The 18363-nt window shown below is 45.2% G+C and overlaps 1 protein-coding gene across 10 annotated transcripts in view; it reads right to left on the bottom strand.

The window, feature by feature from the left end:
- The window catches only part of robo2 (roundabout, axon guidance receptor, homolog 2 (Drosophila)), a 192503-nt gene that overhangs the window by 37819 nt on the left and 136321 nt on the right, over positions 1–18363 (bottom strand). For 7 of the 10 annotated variants that reach the window (XM_044032975.1, XM_044032971.1, XM_044032973.1 and 4 more), the window contains exons 6-15: positions 17592–17728; positions 16776–16787; positions 12199–12323; positions 9400–9571; positions 6838–7043; positions 5449–5530; positions 5191–5356; positions 4938–5104; positions 3855–3976; positions 1670–1901 (exon numbers count right to left, since the gene is read on the bottom strand). In XM_044032975.1, the coding sequence (XP_043888910.1) occupies positions 1670–1901; positions 3855–3976; positions 4938–5104; positions 5191–5356; positions 5449–5530; positions 6838–7043; positions 9400–9571; positions 12199–12323; positions 16776–16787; positions 17592–17728 (1421 nt within the window). The remainder of the gene's footprint in view (positions 1–1669; positions 1902–3854; positions 3977–4937; positions 5105–5190; positions 5357–5448; positions 5531–6837; positions 7044–9399; positions 9572–12198; positions 12324–16775; positions 16788–17591; positions 17729–18363) is intronic. The other 3 variants (XM_044032976.1, XM_044032974.1, XM_044032968.1) reach the window with 1 other exon arrangement.

Here is an 18363-nt window from a genome sequence, read left to right on the forward strand (position 1 = left end):
GGGAGAATCTCTAATTGTGTTAGCTTTGGGGGCGAAGTTTTAATCACCCTGTGAACTAGACATCTCTAACCAATCTCGCTGCCCTTCTCCATGGTCCCAAGGTCTCCGAGGAGCCCACAGCCCACCGCATATGTGTCGTGGGTGTGTCGGCTATCTCAGCTGACCAGGTGCAGCCGTGGCAGGCGGCTGACAGAAACAGAAAGTGGCCGAGCTCTCTGAGGGACCGGGATGCAGATAGACCTGAAGCAGGGGGGGGAGCGTTATCAGCATTGGTAATAGCTGTGACATGGAGGTTTTCTGGAGGCCTCAGGGAGAGGAGGTGCACCCGCATGCATGGATTACTGTACGTGTGTGTGTGTGTGTGTGTGTGCTGGGGACCACTGTGGTGTGATGGCTGTTCCACTACAGCAGTGAGCACGCTGGCTGGCCCACAGGAGATATGCACTCTTTGAGAACGGAAATAAATGGGTCTGTCACCTGACAGGATGTAAACTGTCTCCTTACACATGCAGGTCTGAATATGTTGAAGCAAGACGGGCTTTGTCCCCTGTATAAAGAGACACTTTCCACCCTGCAGTGCTGTTATAGGCCGGTGAGTATTTACTTTAGGCAAACTGAGCTTTTAGTTGAGTCCAAAATAACCAAGGTTCCCGTCTCTTTGGGTTGTGAGACTACATGGGCACAATTTAAAGGCCTGCTGTATAATATTTGGGCGGGGTTATTGGCAGAAATTGAAAGTACGCATGTGTTTTATTGCATTTAAAATAAAAATAGTTTGGGCTTACGTAGCCGTACAATAACCCTCTGTTACAGTATGTATTTTAGTCGAGGGTCTGCTTTACAGAGGCAACGTGTTTCTCAAACAGCCGGAACGACGGGAAAGAATTACTCCACCCATGTTAAATGTGATGCATAAACCAACACAGAAGAAGGCAGAGAGAGAGAGTGGATAGAGTTGTAGCAGAGAGTTAGCTTTATGGCAGTAACATGAGTTAATCTGGGATTAATCTCATGAATCTCCCCTGAAAAATCTCCTTAGTGAAGAAAACAGGGAGGTCGGAGCAAAGACGTGAAATAGCGTTGCATTAAAGTACATGAAGACAGGCAGGTAACAAGTGGTGTGTGTGTGTGTGTGTGTGTGTGTGTGTGTGTGTGTGTGTGTGTCAGAGCCTGTTTGAATCAAGCTTCAGGCGACAGATCCTCCGCGCAGGAGGAAGTGCATGTTGTGTCCAATCACAGCTCAGGCCTGTGGCTGCTGGATGATGGATGGCACTAACACCACCAATCATAAACAGCGCACACACACACACACACACACACACACACAGCAGAGAAGTCAGACCGGTTCGTTCACACACTCAGACCTCAGTACGAGTGTGAGATTACAACTAAAACGACAACTTTATCTGTCGGGCGGGGTCACGTGAAGTATCCACTTCAAAAAGAAGCTAAAAAATAAAGCTACCGCTTTATCCTCCACAGGATAGCGGGGTGCACCCTGGACAGGTCGCCAGTCCATCACAGGGACACAGAGACACACGGTTCATTTAGAGTGTCCAATTTAACCCAATTCTAAAATCTGCATGTTTCTAGACATGCAAACTCCAACCATGTGGCCCCTGGTATGAAAGCAAAAAACGTCTTTATTTTACAAACTGGACTCTCATACCTTCCTCTGTCGTCCGCGCCGTCCTGGACTCGCTGTCGGCGCCTTGGAACTCGTTGAAATACGGCCGGACCTTGATCTCGTACACGATTCCCTTCTTGAGCGCGGAGAGGACGACGCTGCGCTCGGAGGGGACCTTCACGTCCTGGGTCTGCCAGGGCCCCGGCGAGGGCAGTCCGGACGTCTGCCTGTAGAGAACCCTGTAGCCCTGGATGAACTGGGACTGACGGTCCACCTGAGGAAGTGAACGATGACGGTTTAGTCCTGTAGATCTGGGCGGAACACTCGAGAGGATAGTTTCTTTTCCTCGCTGGAACGCATTTGAGAGAGCGCTAAGAGGCTGTTACTGGTTTAACGGGCCTTTTATCACCAGCTATGACACACTTAGCTCAATTAACACCCTGCCATTACTAAAACGCAAGTGTTCCCTCCTCCATTAAGAAAAGGAGGCCGCTCTGTAACGCCACCCTTAAGGACACACGCGTGTCTCATAGCGGCAAACACAGAGACGCACCAACACACAGCAGAGGTGACAACAACAAAAAAAGATATAGAAAAGTCGTGCGAAGGCACAGAGGACCAACACGCCGGCCTAAACTAAACCCCCCCCCGACAGAAAAGCTGAATTTATGCACACTGTCTGCATAGCTCATTGTAATGGCTTGTTAGCAGCAGAGGAAGTGAGCAGGGCTTTGGAGAGGGATGTTAAGCAGCTGTTTGTTGCCCCAGTAAATCAGCAAAATGGATTCCCTGCTTCATTAATGGAATGATTTGGGAATTATATATATCTATATATATATATGTATATATATATATATATATATATATATATATATATATATAGATATATATATATATATATATACATATATATATATATATATATAGATAGATATATATATATCTATATATATATATAAATAAGTGTCCCCCCACCCTCATGATTAATTACACGGCCATGTTTTTTGGTGTTGATTGTACATTACAATCATAAAGCAGTGCTTTAGCATTAAATTAGTCTTGGGTCTTGGTGGGGTGAGACTTATTATTATTATAAGGGTCAATAAACATGTCATCGGCAAAAGTGCTAATGCGTTCCACTTGGGAAATGGAAACAGGCCCCCCCGCGCCGCTAAGTGAGTGCTGTGCACTGTAAACACCAACACCCGTGTGATTTACGGCGCCGCAATCAGCGTATAAACCCGGCACATATGTTTTATGTAGCACCTCAGCTCGGAGGGAATATAAATGTCCCCTTTTGTCAACATTACCGTACAATTAAATATGGAAAAAAGAGGCATTTAAGCACATTTGTCGCGTTTAATGAAACGGCGTGATTTAAGGACGTCGTTGATTCTTGAGTTTAATGGTTTGTGCTATCGGAAAAATTACGTCAGTTTCTGAAAGCGGCACAGTTGCACGTCAAAAGCACAACGTGTGGCTAGTACGGAAAATTCCACGGAAGCCGGCGAATCAGAGGAGAGAGTTGGAAAAATGCCTGTACATAGTTTCCATGTTTTTTTGTACATTTTTTGGCGCATTTAAGACAAAATCTCAAATAAATGTTCCTTTAAATATGTTTTACCCTGTTCACATTTCAAATTTAACGCACAAAATCTGGAGTTCACGTCATTGTAAATTGTTAACACACTGTTTTGTCATGCAGTAACATCACAGGATCATTTTCTGGTTAAAATAAGCAATTTGAGACATTTTGAGGCTTAGGAGTTAAAGTGTTAAAATAATATCAATGCATCATATCAAGGTGGTGGGGAATAAAGAGACATATTCATAAATGAATCTACATTCCAGACTAATTTTATCTGTGCAACTTCTTAAAACAGGAGCAGGTGAAGACACGTGTAAGACTGTTGAACAACCAGATGGCTCTTTATGATATTTCTTTTTTATGTTCCCTGTGGTTAAAAGAAACATTTCAGCTATTTGATGTTCAGTTACTTTTAAGTCACCAATTAGAAAACGGCGAAACAACCCGAGTGAAAGTTTCCTCCTGATACGGAACCGCCTCGAGGAACGGCTTTGTTGTTCTTTTCTGGCTTCAAAGGAGGAAAATGTGACGTGAACAGAAACACTCTCTTGACTTACGGTGACTCAATTTTGAAAAAAGAAAAAAATCAAAGCGTGGAACGAAAATGTGCGGAGATAAGACAGCGGCTGCGAGACTCACCGTCCACGTGACCTGGATGGTCGTGGGACTCAGGACGACCGGGTTGTGCAGCCGAACTATGACCTCGCCGAGCTCCTTCTGGACGTGCCTGTGGTCGACGCCCTGAGCGGGAGGACTGATGTCTACGAGAGGACAGACGGAGGGACAAATACACATGTTTCAAGAACACCGACGGCGCGACACTCCTCTGCACATACATTACATTTGTTTCACATTACGAGCAAATAGAGAGCGCGTGAGATATTGAGAGTGTGGTCGAAGCAAAACCACATTTTGAGTTATATATTGAAGGAAAAGAAAAAAAAAACCCTCACATGAGGAAATTAAATACTTTTACGCTTCGTTCAAACAAACCCAGCAGTGTCATGAATCACGGGCTGCACTAACAGTGTAACATAGATTTTTTTATTTTTATATTAATGCATGCCTTTGTCAATAAACTCATCTATATATCATCGTAGACATTGAGCTCATAAAAAAAAATCCACTTCCTTCTTCTTTTTTTTTTTATCGCACTCTTGGCTTGAGCTTGACAGAGTCTGGCCACAAGTTGCTTTTTATACTTTATTATATATTTCTTTTTTTTTTTTTTATCATCATATCAGTTCAATCTGGAGACTGTGGTCTGTCCAGCGCTGTAATCAAATCTTCTTTCGGGTTTGGAGGCCCCTGTTATGATCATTAACATAGCAGGGATAGCACTAACCCTGTTAGGGCCTTCCAGAAGTAGACACGGTTATTTTACATAATTGCTAAAGTGACGCTTTAATGAGCTGCACTGAGACGGGAGATATTTGACCTCTGGAAAACTCTGCGCAGCAAATCAACAGAGGAACAGAACAGAGGACCCGATAGCTAGCACACTTTTGAAGAGGTGTCTCGCCTTATCAGTTAGAAAGAGGAATTCTAATCAGTAAACCACTTAGAAACAGTTCAAAATGTCTATGAAAAGTAAATGATGCTGGTTTTTAAAGCTCCAGTGTGTAAGAATTAGTGACATCTAATGGTGAAGCTGCAGAATGCACCACTAATAATACGACAAGTTTATTGCACAACAATTCACTTTCCTTTAATGTCAGTTACCTTGTGTCCTGACGGGCTCTGACATGGGGCTCGGGTCACTGAGGCCCTGGCTGTTCACCGCTCGCACCATGAACAGGTAGATGGTGTTGGGACGGAGACCTTTGACAGTGAACTGGGTGTTTTTGACGTGATCTGCCACCGTTTGCCAGCTGTTGCTCACCGACTGACTGCAACCCAAAGCAAAGACACGGATACAGATACAGATCCATCGCAGAAACATGAGAGATCACCGAGGTTCAGTGCGGTCACACACCTGAAGGCTTCAATGACAAAGGAGGAGACAGGTGAAGCTCCGGCTGTCCCCGACTGCCAGGACAAGGACACGCTGTTCTTGGTGACGTCAGTGACCTGAGGTTTGGTCGGCGGACCTGGAAGCTCGTTCTCATCATGGCTCTTGATGACCGTCAGTCCCCCTGATTCTGCAATGAATAAAGACATGTCCTCTGATGACAACTGAGAGGTTTGTGTGACAGTTCGTAGATAAACACACGCAATCGCCATCATCTCGTACCTTTGACCTCCAGGAAAGCGCTCCATGACGTTTCCCCGCTGGAGCTGGTGGCCACGCACGTGTAGATCCCAGAGTCTGAGAGCTGCAGCACAGACACACACACACACACATATACTCTATGAATATGAGTAAAAACTATTACAATAACACGTTTCAGTGAGGGCCACTTCAGAGCAGCGGGATCAATAGCTGACGACGCGCAATCTCTAAAGATGTGTGTCACACACGAGGGCCTCAAAGTGCTGACGCTAATTTCCTAATGAATTCTATTTTCCGTTCACCGCACTTCCATCACGTGTCCACCCCCCCACCACCTCGCCTCGCCTTCATTTCGCCACCGCCCTGCCGACCACACAACAAAGCCAGGCTAATTCATTTAGGGTGGGCTGCTGGAAACCCCCTGGACCGATGACAGCTGGCTTGACTCTCCGTCCCTCTTAGGAACTTTGCTTGTTTGTTGGGTTTTTTTGTTTTTTTTGTCCTTCCATTTATTAAATAACATGTCAGTGGTTCGGCAGCTTTATCAATCGTAATAGATATTCCGCCGAGGCTTCAGAGTGCAGAAAAGTAGATGTGGGCCTTTCAAATTTAATCTGGACTACTGTGTGTGTGTGTGTGTCTAAGTGCATACATGTTCCTGTCCTGCAGCTGGAGTCCGTCCCACACACAGCAGCCCAGCTGTGACACTAAGTGATTACAACAAATCACTTTTCAATTTGCCGATTTATCTCCGTATGGTGTTTTACGAAACCGTTATATAAACATATCTACACGTCACAGAGCAGGTACACGATGTAAGAAATGTATTGTATGACGTCATAAAGTGGCGTCAGAGGTTAGAGCCCTCACAGTCACAAGTCAAATTCCAATTTACAGCCTGTAAACTCTGCACCTCACCTAAAAAAAGAATGATAAAAAAGTATGTCAAACACAGTGAGATGCAACTCTGGGTCTGAAATGATTATTTTAACAATTTTAGAAAGCCTCACTACCCCTCTCAAAAATGTCATAACGGAGTAACAGGAAAAACAATACTTGTCTGCTTCAGAGGTAAGTATGAAAAATGTGCATGGCTGAAAGGGGAAAGAGGAATTTGAAGACATTACTTCATAGCACCTCCTCAACACGGGCCAACATGGGATTATTTAGCTACAGTCGAGCTACAGTTCGACATTGTTCGGATGTTAGTATCGGCTCAAGTCGCTCGGAACCTTGTCAGAGCAGGTACTAAAAAAGTACCAGATGCCAGGTACTATCACGGATGGAAATGCTAAAAACAAAGTTTCTCAAGCGCCGCTCCTTGTGTTTCAGTGTCCCCAATATTTTAAACCGACTTTTGCAGAATGTTTTACATAAAACTGTGTGGGGAAAAAAAAAAGTGGACCAAACCTTGATGTTTCTGATCTGCAGGCTGCCCAGCTCCTGCAGAGACATGCGCGCGTCCTTCCCCAGCAGACTGACCCCGTCCTTCAGCCAGCTGACGGAGGGGATGGGGTCTCCCGACGCCTGGCACTTCAGCAGTGCCATGCTGTCCACCCCGAGCGTCTGGTTGGACGGGCCTTGGCGAATAATCGGCGGCGGTCGATCTGTGAGCACTGCGGACACACACATGTGACATTCAGACGTGACAGCGCTGCTCATAAAACGCACTGGGGGGGGGTGGATGTGGTGCTCTGTCATAAAAAAGTGGACTATTTTTCCTCGGCAGGTCTTGTAATTGCACCGCAGAACAATGACCATATCCTGTATTTCCAGGAAGCAGGGCACAGAACAGCTGAGTAGTGTTCTCTGGCTGCATTGATGTGGCGCACGGACGCTAAGCAGTTTCCATTTACTGCCTGGCTCGCCTTATTTTTATACACCGCTCTAGACTCTGTGGTGCAGTTTGGCGCTGAGACTCTTGCCTATTGACTCAGCGTGGTTTTGATAAATACTTCATTGTGTGCAGCGCGGGGGGGGGGCACAAAAAGAGGTCACTTCCATGGACGACGTGTGGCTGAAAGAACCCTCATAATATTCGCACGTTATTATATTATTATGTTACATTTTGTTCCGCATTTACATCGACGGGTGATGAATTCCATTCGTAAAATTCATTTGTTGGAACGTGCCACAGAACAGAAAGGCCCCCGCGGGGGCCCGCGTGTGAAAAAGTGGGCACGTCAGAGGTGATCTCAGAGCGCGCTGGCACCCTCGCACACAGGGCAGTTTATATATTTAGATGGTGAATAATGTGGAGTCCCCCTGGCATCGCTGAAGCCGCATTAATTAGAGGGTATGGATTAATGATGTCAGAGCTGCGGGGGCTAATTACCGAGTCTACCTCAGTAACCTTTCAACACATTATTACACCCTGGATTCCACCCTTTTCTCTTCCTCTCCGGCGGCTTCACCTGACAAGAGGAAGTGATTTCAAGTGACGCACTTATACGTACGTACACTCCGGGGTGGACGCCTCTATCTGTATGTCATACGAGACAGAAAGAGAAGAGAAGATCTCTTATGACCGTCATGATATCCAGGCCACATGGATTTCTGCTTCACTCGTCATCACAGCATCAGATGGAATTATTCCAGAAAGTTTTCCGTTCCGTACAGTATGATGTTTTCCTTACAAGGAGAGGATGATGAGCGCACGGGCGGAATGCGGCGTTTGTGTGTGTGTGATGTATGTGTGGAAGGCACGCGGGAGTGACTGAGGGAGGAGGCGCGGCACTGACCGGAGCCTCAGGGTCTCCGGATCAGGAATTTCTCATTACAGATCCCCTTGAACTCCACAGACTTTTTGTAGTAAATCACACAAAGGCAGCGGCAGGTGTGGCCGTGACCTCACCCCCGGGCCCCGACGTGCTCTTTCCTCCTCTACCAGACCTCGCTGACACTGTTCTCTCTGCCTCGCATTTGAACGGAAATCAATATTTGAAGTTAAAGAACGAAACAAAAAACGTGGCGTTGCATTGGAAGGACGGTCCAATCCTGTCCCAGCTTCTGATCACACACGGACAGCCGTCCGTCTCTGGCGTCACGGCTCCGACACCTCGCAGGAACGCATCATTCATACCGCGCGCGGGGGGGGGTGGGGGATCAAACGCTGTCACTCACTGACTGAATCACATCCCTCCTCTTCCGCTGCATCTCCTTTCCTGACTCTCCCTCGTTCACACGCGCGCTCGCACCTCGCCCACTCATCCGAGCGCTAGTCATTAAACTTGAAGGAACCCAAGGACAATGCTTTATTTCCTCTCCAAAAGGAAAAAAAAAAAAAAGTAGTATTTCTTTAATTAAATTGTCTCGGGGAAAGAAAAAAAAATAAAAAATAAAATAATGAAACAAAGCCTGGAGAGAGAGAGAGGGAGAGAGAGAGGAAACGCTGAAGGTCAGGAGCATACTCGCGGTTCTCTGACCAAAGCACATGGAATTAAATTGAAAATGTTCAAAAAAAGATAAATAAAGAGTAATAATTATACCTCGTGAACCTACTGAAAACCTTCAGCTGCAGCGGAGGCCAAACATGAACGTGACAAAAATCATTTCTTCTTGATTGATAAATAAACACGAGGTATAAGTGAATAAACTCTGTTTATATGGAATATACTAACCCAGTGGTTCTCAAACCGTGGTATGTGTAGCACCAGTGTTGCACAGCCAAAAATGCTCTGTGTTTTAAGGGTTAATATATGTCATTTAATACATAAATGCTTTATGGAGGCCAACACGTCTCAGAGACCACAGATAATGTGTGTTTCCTGTGTTGACGTGGAAATGTACGACAAAACAAAGAAGAACAAGAGTCTCCATCATTTCTGGTATGTTTAGGCCACCGTAGTTCCCTGATGAGTTGGAAAAGGGGGCGGGGGGGGGGAAAGCGAAGGAGTCTTCTTCTTCGGCGCGAGTCTCACCACTAGAAGGCGCTCTTTCTGCCGCGCACGAGCGTGTAACATTTCCACTCACCGTCAGTGACCTCCAGTTGAGCCTTGGCGAGGATACTGCCCGCGACGGTCAGCGCCTGGCAGATGTAGTAACCGGCATCTGACCGCTGCACAGATGAGATGGTGAGGTCGCCGCTGGGCGACACGGAGAAGCGGCTGTTGGGCTGCTGGGGCTGGTTGGGAAAGAGCAAGTTCTGCAGGAGGAGGAAGAAGAAGAAGAAGAAACGGGCAAATAAAGAACAGTGAGAACATGGAGAAAGTCCAAAAACACACAGATTAGACTCTGTTTCGCTTCGGTATTAACGACTGCGTCCATGTCTTTGTCGACCAATCACAGCGCGACCTGTCCACAGTTTGATGATTTTGGTTTTGTTTCTTCTTCTCGGGCCAAGCCAGAGACTCCACTGTGTTATGAAAGCTACTTTTGCTCCCACTGGCGTCGTGACGACTTTCCGTTCTGCTTCGATCCCACAGTGGTTTTTGAGCTGCATTTATAAAGCGGAGACCATCCCATAAAAGAGCCGGGCATAACATGAATATCAGCCAAACTGTTAACCTTTTCAAGTCTTTTTTTATAAAGTCTATTAATTTGCATTTTAATGCTTTTATGCTGCTTTTCTTTTCCTTTTTTTTTTAAAGAATGTTTTATGTTGCTGATGTTTAATGACTTAAAACATCTTTTAGGCGGGTAAAGAACTGAAATATGTACAGATTCACCGTTTGGTGCCAGGTTTTGGTTCTTTGATCCAGCAAACACAGAGATTCTGAGCTTTTTGGCCTTAAACTGTGACCAGAACCTGATTGTAATTTAAAAAATGGCTAATTTGTCCCACTTCTACCTGTGATTTGAATACTTTGTGCTTATTCTGGGCCATGTAAACAACACTTACATCACCTACTACGTCCAATTTCTTTCTTCTGATTATTGATATTCTTTTATTCCGATGGTCATCCCAACTGAAACTAATTAGCAAATACATTAGCCGGATTCAATTACGCCAAATCACTTCAACGCTTCGTACAAATTGTGTTTCTTCTTCTTCTTCTTCTTGTTAAATTAGGCTCTGTGCATCTCTGGCCATTATCCACAAGAGTGAGAAAAAGGACAGCTCCGCAATTTAATGACTGTACTTAATTGACTTTAATTTGTTCTCTCAACAAATGACTTCATGTTTGTTGTTGTTGTTTTTGACGTCAGTGCGGTTTCCCATCAATACACAAGTGCCGGGGACGGGGGAGGACGTGTAGCTGCCCGTTTGTTTGTGCGTTCATTTCAAAAGCTTCATCTTTAATGACAATGTGTGAAACACACACACACACACACACACACACACTGGGATATGAATCTGAACACCATTACTCACAAGTGAGTCACACGCCTGCACGTTGATGGTGGGGGGGTATTATCGGGGGCAGAGTGGGAACATGTAACCATCGCTTCTGTTCACTCTTTCTTTCCTTGCTGTGATGGTTGGCCTGCGTTTTGTGCGTTTGAACCCGCGCCAGAGGCTGAATCATATCTCTGGCTTATCTACAAGACTCAACAGGCTCCTAATTGGTGCTGTTGTCGAGCGGCGTGGAGGACACCCAGGTGTTTGAATGGGTTATCTGCCTGAGCGAGGGAAAGGATCGCTCTTATCGGTGCGGGGTCACGGGAAACCGATTAGCACTTAGCCTGGCGCGCTGTCATTTGACGTCTCCTGAGAACAAAGGTGTACCTGTGCGTCTGTAGCGGAGATACTGATGACTGATACCACTGTGTGTGTGTGTGTGTGTGTGTGTGATGGAGGCATCAACTGAAACACTTGGAATTCCCTCGAACGGAGCGGCGTCTTGAGAAACGCTTTGAGAAACGGGCCACGCGGTTGTTGTCGTGGTCAGCACTTTTGCCCGGTCAACAAATTATGCAATATGGGGATAAGGTAAATTGGACGCTCTAGATTGACCGTCGGTGTGAGAGTGAATGGTTGTTTGTCCCCTCTCTGTGTCACTGTGACCCCGCCTTTTGCCCCTATGTCAGCTGAGATTGGCCCAGCGCCCCCCGCGCGACCCTAAAGTGGACGATAAAGCGTTAAGAAGACGGACGGATTCGCGAAATATCCGTTTTTCCAAGCAGTGGCCAATCAAATCACATCACGCGAGTATAAAATCATGTTCTTCTGGTTCCATCATCACTTTAGTGTGAAGAACTTTAAATGCAGCACGCGTCCGAGGCGAATCGCTGAGTGTGGGTTAGTACGAGAGACGCGCCCGGTAAAAAATAACACAATCTGCTGACTAAGGCTGGTGTCACGCTGGGTGTGTGTGTGTGTGTGTGTGTGAGGAGCGAGTCTGCATCACTGAGCATCTTTCTTTGGCATTTAAAGCAAACTCGTTAAAGGAAAATACCCCTCGCCTCTTTTTTCTCCCACGATGAAAGGAAGTTTTAACAAACTTTGAATCAAATTCAAACTGTGATTAAGAGTGTCCACATGTAGAGGGCCGCATTACACCTCTCAGTGTTTATCCTGCTAGAAATGATTAGAATAATATTAAGAAGAAAATGTCAACATTTGTCACTTCAGCCTCCTGAATCCAGTCATTTTATTGTGAAATAATCGCAGCACTGATGAATGCTACAGTTCTGGTATTTAGTTGAGTAAAGCGGAGGATTTAGAGGATTTAAAAGTAGATTTTTAGGATTTTCAAATGCAAACGCGTGTGTAAAACACAGCAGCAGCTCCACAGCGAATGCGGTTACGAGTGGAGATGCAGTTCCACGAAGAGAAATCCTATCGTCTTCGTACATATCGGTGCGGAGTGAGGTCAGTTTTGCTCTTACCTGACTTCCTTCCTTCTGCCAGAAGACGGCAGGCTGAGGGTTCCCTTTGGTCTCGCACGGAAAAGCGGCGTTGCGGCCCTGAGCCACAATCTGGTCCCTCGGGCGGATGACGAACTGGGGCGGCGCTGAAGTCAAAAGGGCAGAAACACGAGCGTTAGAGCGACGACACATCAGGGCCGGAGGTCGTCAGGGAGAGGGAGTTTAAAGCAAAACAAGCAAGAAAATAAATACTGTGCGTATCACACGGGAGTGCTGTTCAGAGCTTCCATGCAGCGTTTTGTTCGTCTCATGAACTCTAGTGGCTCTGGACAGAGGGGACACACACACACACACACACACACACAACAATAGCTGTCATTTCCATGGCAACCAAGTTGGCCATTCATCCCAGTGCGGCTGAGGCTGAATGAATGACAGAACCAAAAACCATGCCCTGGGAACATCCACCACTATGGACAGGTATAGACATATACATACAGTATATATATATATATATACATGTATATTTAATTATGTCTGACGTTCCATACGTGAGATTACAGTACATCACACAATGTATCACGTATAGAAAAGTGGCTGTGATCAAAGCCGCGTCGGATTCTCTCCGTCACCCCGACGTCGAGGAGAAGGCGGGGGGGAAAAAAAAAGAAGCTTTATCAGGCTTTAAGATCCCGGTGTGACGCTTTCACAGTCAATATTTACGACCGCGTCAGGAGCCGGAGCGGCTGTCGCGCGCGCTCAGTCAAAGCGCAGACATTTCCTCCTCACCACCGACATCTTTGACGGAGCGAGCCCAACTTGACGGATGCCGTTCAATAATAAAGACAAGTGTGGAGATTAGACACCGGCTCTTTTGAGTCAGAGTCTCATCCTGTCGCTTTCGTGCGAGTGACATTTCTCATGTTGTTGCCCAAAAAAAAAACCAGAATAAAGAAGTGAGATGGAGAAAATTCTCTCGAGCAAAGGTCCAGAACATCGTAGTGTTAGGGTTAAATGCATTTTACTGTTTATTTCAATGTTTTTATCAGTGCTTTTTAAACTTATCAGACTTTTAAACATAATAAAAAAACATTTTTAATTATATTTTTTCCCAGAATTACCACTGGATTATAGGGATTATTAAAAACCTACAGTACTTTGGAGACACATGAATAGAATCTATGTTTCTGTCACACACTCACCGGCCAAAATGCTCATCGGATTTGATTGGCTCAGTTGTGTCATGTGACAATCATTTCCTGGACTCGTGGTTAATGAACTGATTCTAACGATTCAGTTACACTGAAAACAGCTGCTTTACAAGTCACGAGTCACTCGTTTGAGTCACGGCAGTTCCATGCAGCGGTGCAGGGATGACTCCGCCCCCACAGGTACTATTCCGTGGTAGAAAAAAAAACAACCTAAACCGCGCCGTGGCGAGGCGAGCTGGGACCATACGTGGAAAAGGGCTTCAGTGACCTCTGGAAAAAAACTTCGTTAACAAAAATAACCTGCAAGAGCAGCTATGGCATATTTAGCTGTTTGACAATGTCTTGACCTTTGACCTGAGATAATTTACTGCGTGACCCACGTCCTCTCTTCATTTACTCGCACTGCAAATGCAATGTTTGCCGAGATAAGGCATCCATGACACATAAGAGGAGGAAATATGGTTCCTGGAGAGAGACACAGAGAGACAAAGGAAGTCAACAAATGAAAACACCACCCGACCATAAACTCGAGTGAGCGCGGACAATGAGTCGTACAGAGGCCGTTGTTTTTCCTCGAGATAACAAAGTAAAGAGATTCTACAGATTGTTGTGAAAAGAACTAGAATTGTTGCAGTGCAACATCTTGCTCTCTTTGTTTCTTTGGATTTCGGGTCTAAGTCCTTCCACGGAGAAGCCAGCTGGTTCCACTAAAGCAAAACTCTTCCCATTTGGCTGCTTTCTTCATGTAATTCCTCTTTTTGGACGGGTGGGAGAGTATGTGTATTTGTGAGAGATACACACGGTTGGGAACGGTGCAGATGGCTGCAGATTTACTGCCTTCCCATTTGGCCTTGTGCAGCTTGGATATCTCGTGGCTCTCACAATACTGGGCCTGATACAGAGCTCCTAAATCATCCACTGGCAGGGATTCAGTTCCCTCCTCTCACTTCTGTCTTATCCCACACACACACCGCGCGACTAACCAGCGGCTGAGAGCGACGCCTCGCAGAGTGGACGCTCCGCACCGTCCGGCCTGTGACTGCCCTTTCTCACACTTTCCAAACGCAGGGTTCCGTCAAACGCAGTGAAGTGACGTGAACACGTCAGAGGTTTAGAATTGGATTCTGCTTGTAGGGTTGATCGTAACCAGCTGGACGTCAAAAACAAAGCTTTGAGTGTTGTTTATGTGGATTAGAACTCGAAATCAATCCATTAATCTTCTTATTTTGATACTAATTTAATAAAGATGGCTCCTTTTTGGGCTCTGCTGTTAAAAGTGACATTTTTAAATCACTTCATCTTAACACAAGGTCGAATTGTGAGCTATAAGTATTCTTATTCTGATTAATATTTGTATTTTCATTAGACTATTCTGTTTAAAACCTTGTCAAAGCAATTTGTAGCGTTGTTTTGGGAAAGGGAAATACAAATTAGGTTTGTTATGATTTAGGGACATGATTAATTGCAGAAGTTTAATCGCCGTTAATCACAGATTTATTGTTGTTTATAATTTGATTATTTCCTAATCTAAAACAGTTTTTTGGGCCACATTAGTAATGCAAAGCATGTTCTATACACATAGAGCTTGATTTTAAGTCAGATTAATGTGAATAAAGTTACTTTATGACGGAAACACAACCTCTACTTAGGGAATAATTGGATGATCCTCAGTCTTTTTCCGTTTTATTGTGATGTCGCATACGTCATCCGCTGCCTTTGTACGTTATGATTGACGTGTTAACGCTGACAGCTCTATTATTATTATTATCATCATCATCATCACATTTTTGGTTGCAAAGACTTCACTTTCAATCTTTTTTCGCTCTACAGCGACAGCACGACTTCCTTTGTCCCTTCATGTTTCGTTTTAAACGTATTAAAAGACTTCTTTTTTTTTTTAGGAGGAAGTCCACAGAGCAGCAAAAGCAAAAGCATCAAACCCTGCGACAAATCAAGAGGAAGTCAGTGTGTGACCGTTTCAAAGCCTGGCTCAGGGCGGACTCACACACACACACACACTGGCCCAGTTTTCATTCAGAGACCCTTAATGACATGTGAGAGGCTCCTTCCTGTCCCCTCCAAAGGAAACACATGATCAGGCGCCCATATTTAATTCATGACAAGTCACATCTGCCTGGTTTGGAGAGCGGCGGCAGAAGAAGGAGCGGACAGAACGCCGAGCGCACGCGTTCAATCCCCACCTCTTCCCACAGGTGGCGTGAATGTGTTATTCCCTCCGTCTTCTTCGGAAGCAGAAAGTTTGACAGTCGTAGAATAGCTGCTGCTGTTGTGGCCAAAGTCAGCCAACACATGTCAGCCATTCTTTGTCCTTTTCCCTCATTCTTCACATTTATTCTCTCTCATAAAAAACAACATACTTTTTTCTCTCGTATGCCACTTCCACTCACTACTGCTGACAATTGTACATCTCAAGTGTATCAGATTTGACCTTTTCCCTCCATCTGCGGGAGATAGAAGGAGTCTCCGCTCAGTGTTCCCGGGGCAGCGCGAGAGAAGCTCGTTCCAATACAAACAGATCTCATCCCTGTGTTCCAAGAAGCCACAGATGGCCCGAAGACGCGCGAGTTAAACACGTACTGGACCATATGAGATGACAATGCTGGAGGCGGCCAGAGCCACTCAAGGATGCGGTGTTCTGTAGAATTCAGCTTTAGAAAACCTCCATAAATCCATCAAAAATCAAACCCACGCGGGTCACGAACGTCGAGATGTGTCGCTTCATGAGTAGAGACGTCACGTGTTGACGTTCCAACCACAGACTGGATTGAAAAATCAACGTAGGGTTCTAGTTGCAAAGTAGAAGAAGCCTCAATATTCAGAATTTTGAATTATAATATAATATATAACTATATTATATTATTGTATATATATATAATAATAATAATATATATAATATATTATAATAGAATTTTATGATAGACTACGTCCATTTTTTTGATCATCTCTGGTTGCACCAACTGTCAACAGGTCCATGTTCTAACCCATGACCACATCTTTGTTCAATAATTGCAGAAGCGGCTTTGACGATCAACAGGCATAAAAAAACAAAAACATTTAAAGACCACACCCACACGAATACCACTCTCTCTCACTGTCACGACTTGTCAAACACAAACCTACAATAAAAAATGTGCCTTTGGCAAAAAAAAAAAAACCCAAAACATTTTTGTGTCATTTGTGGCAGCACACTTTTTTGTCCGATCACTACGTTAAAATTGAACGTCAACACCTGGAATATCTAGTACATAAACATACAAGAAAACAACCATTGTAAGGACAGACACCTGTGTTCAGGCAGTCAGGTGTGTACAGTATATGAAGAGCATGCATGCAGGATGGGATCAAATCAGAAGGATGGGTACTTACCGACAGGGCGAGCTGGAGACACAACAATGGAGGAGGAGGAGGACGAGTGGATACACGCACGAGACACAAAATAAGAGACAAGGACGCACAAAAACAAAAACGGGGGGGACAAACGGGAACAAAAAGAAAGAATCGTAAAATGAGAAAATCAAAGTCAGAACGAATGACATGTCGTGTTTGGGGGTAAAAGCATTGTTTTGGACTTTTGTCCATCGTCCACTGGACAGATTATGTCGAACCTTCACTGCTCGCATTCATCAAAACCTACAGTTTGACGTTGTAAAGAGAACACTTTTGAAATTAGCTAAGGATTTCTGTAGGCGTCTCCGCGAGTGAAATACAAATTAAAAAAAAGAAGTCAACCCAGACTGTGTTTTCCCTCCCTCTGGCCCCCCGTGTGTCGCTCTAAAGCTCTCCACTGGGACCTTAAACACTTGGGTTTAATGGGAAGAAGAGTGGTGAAAAGAGGGGAAATTATGGTTAGAATGTTTTTATTAACCTTGCAAACCCCAGGTGTGGGACTGGCGGTGTGCACCAGTAATCTGTGAAATGGCTTTAGCTGACTTGTGGGTGGTTAGAGCATGGAGGGGTAGCATGGCTAACAGAGGAGGGGGAGGGGAGCGTGAGTGTGCCGACTCTGCACTTGCAAAATGTAAATAATTAAACACATTCATAGACTTCGCTCGTGGGAGTCGGCGTCCTGGATTTCAAGACCCTGCGGAGGGAAACTGCCAATCTGACTCTCAGGACGGTGACCTCAGTGCTCTCCGAGTTCCTCCGTGTGAAATGTGTTTGATTTTGTTTTGTTTTTTTTACCTCTGACTGTGAGCGTCGCCGAGGCTTCCAGCTTCCCCACGCGGTTCTCCGCCACACAGGTGAACATGCCCTCGTCGCTCACCGACGCCTTCTTCACCCGCAGCACGTAGTCGTCCTTGTCGTACTTGGTGTCGTATCTGTCAGCGAACACAAAAGGAACGAGGAAAAAGTTAGAGCGTGGTGAAATTTGTTTTGCCCATTCAGCGTTCAGTTAAAGTACAAATAAACCCCCCGCGCGACACATGCGGACGTGCTTCAGCACCTCCTGTAAAAGTGTCTGACAGCAGCGGCGGCGGCCGTGAAAACTGTATTTCTTCTTCTCGCGGAGGAACACAGGAGCACAAATGTTCATTATGACAAATGGAGACTGTGAGGAGGAGAATCAATTATTCAACAATGACACACAGAGAGAGGAGTGCACTCAGCCAGTAACTTGTTCAATATTCATGACAGGTTTGTGTATGTGTATGTGGGGTTTTATTTTTTAACCACATTCAGCTCAGCTTCGATGGTTTCATGCACATTTTCTCACTTTAGAGGCACATGGATGCTAAGAAACGAGATGCTATCTATGACTTCTTTATCTTTCCGTGCTGGGACGATGATGTGACAACAGCACAGCTGGTCGTGGACAGAGGAAATGCTCATTTTACACTGATAATGACGTGTAAGAATGTATGGTTGCAAAACGAAAGCTACGGCTGGTAACTAAGTCAATACAGGAATTGCTCTAAAGTGTAATTGTGTGTAATTGAAGGGGTGCCGGCCTGGC

Source organism: Solea senegalensis, linkage group LG8, assembly GCF_019176455.1.
Source record: "Solea senegalensis isolate Sse05_10M linkage group LG8, IFAPA_SoseM_1, whole genome shotgun sequence".
NCBI classification, from domain to species: domain Eukaryota; kingdom Metazoa; phylum Chordata; class Actinopteri; order Pleuronectiformes; family Soleidae; genus Solea; species Solea senegalensis.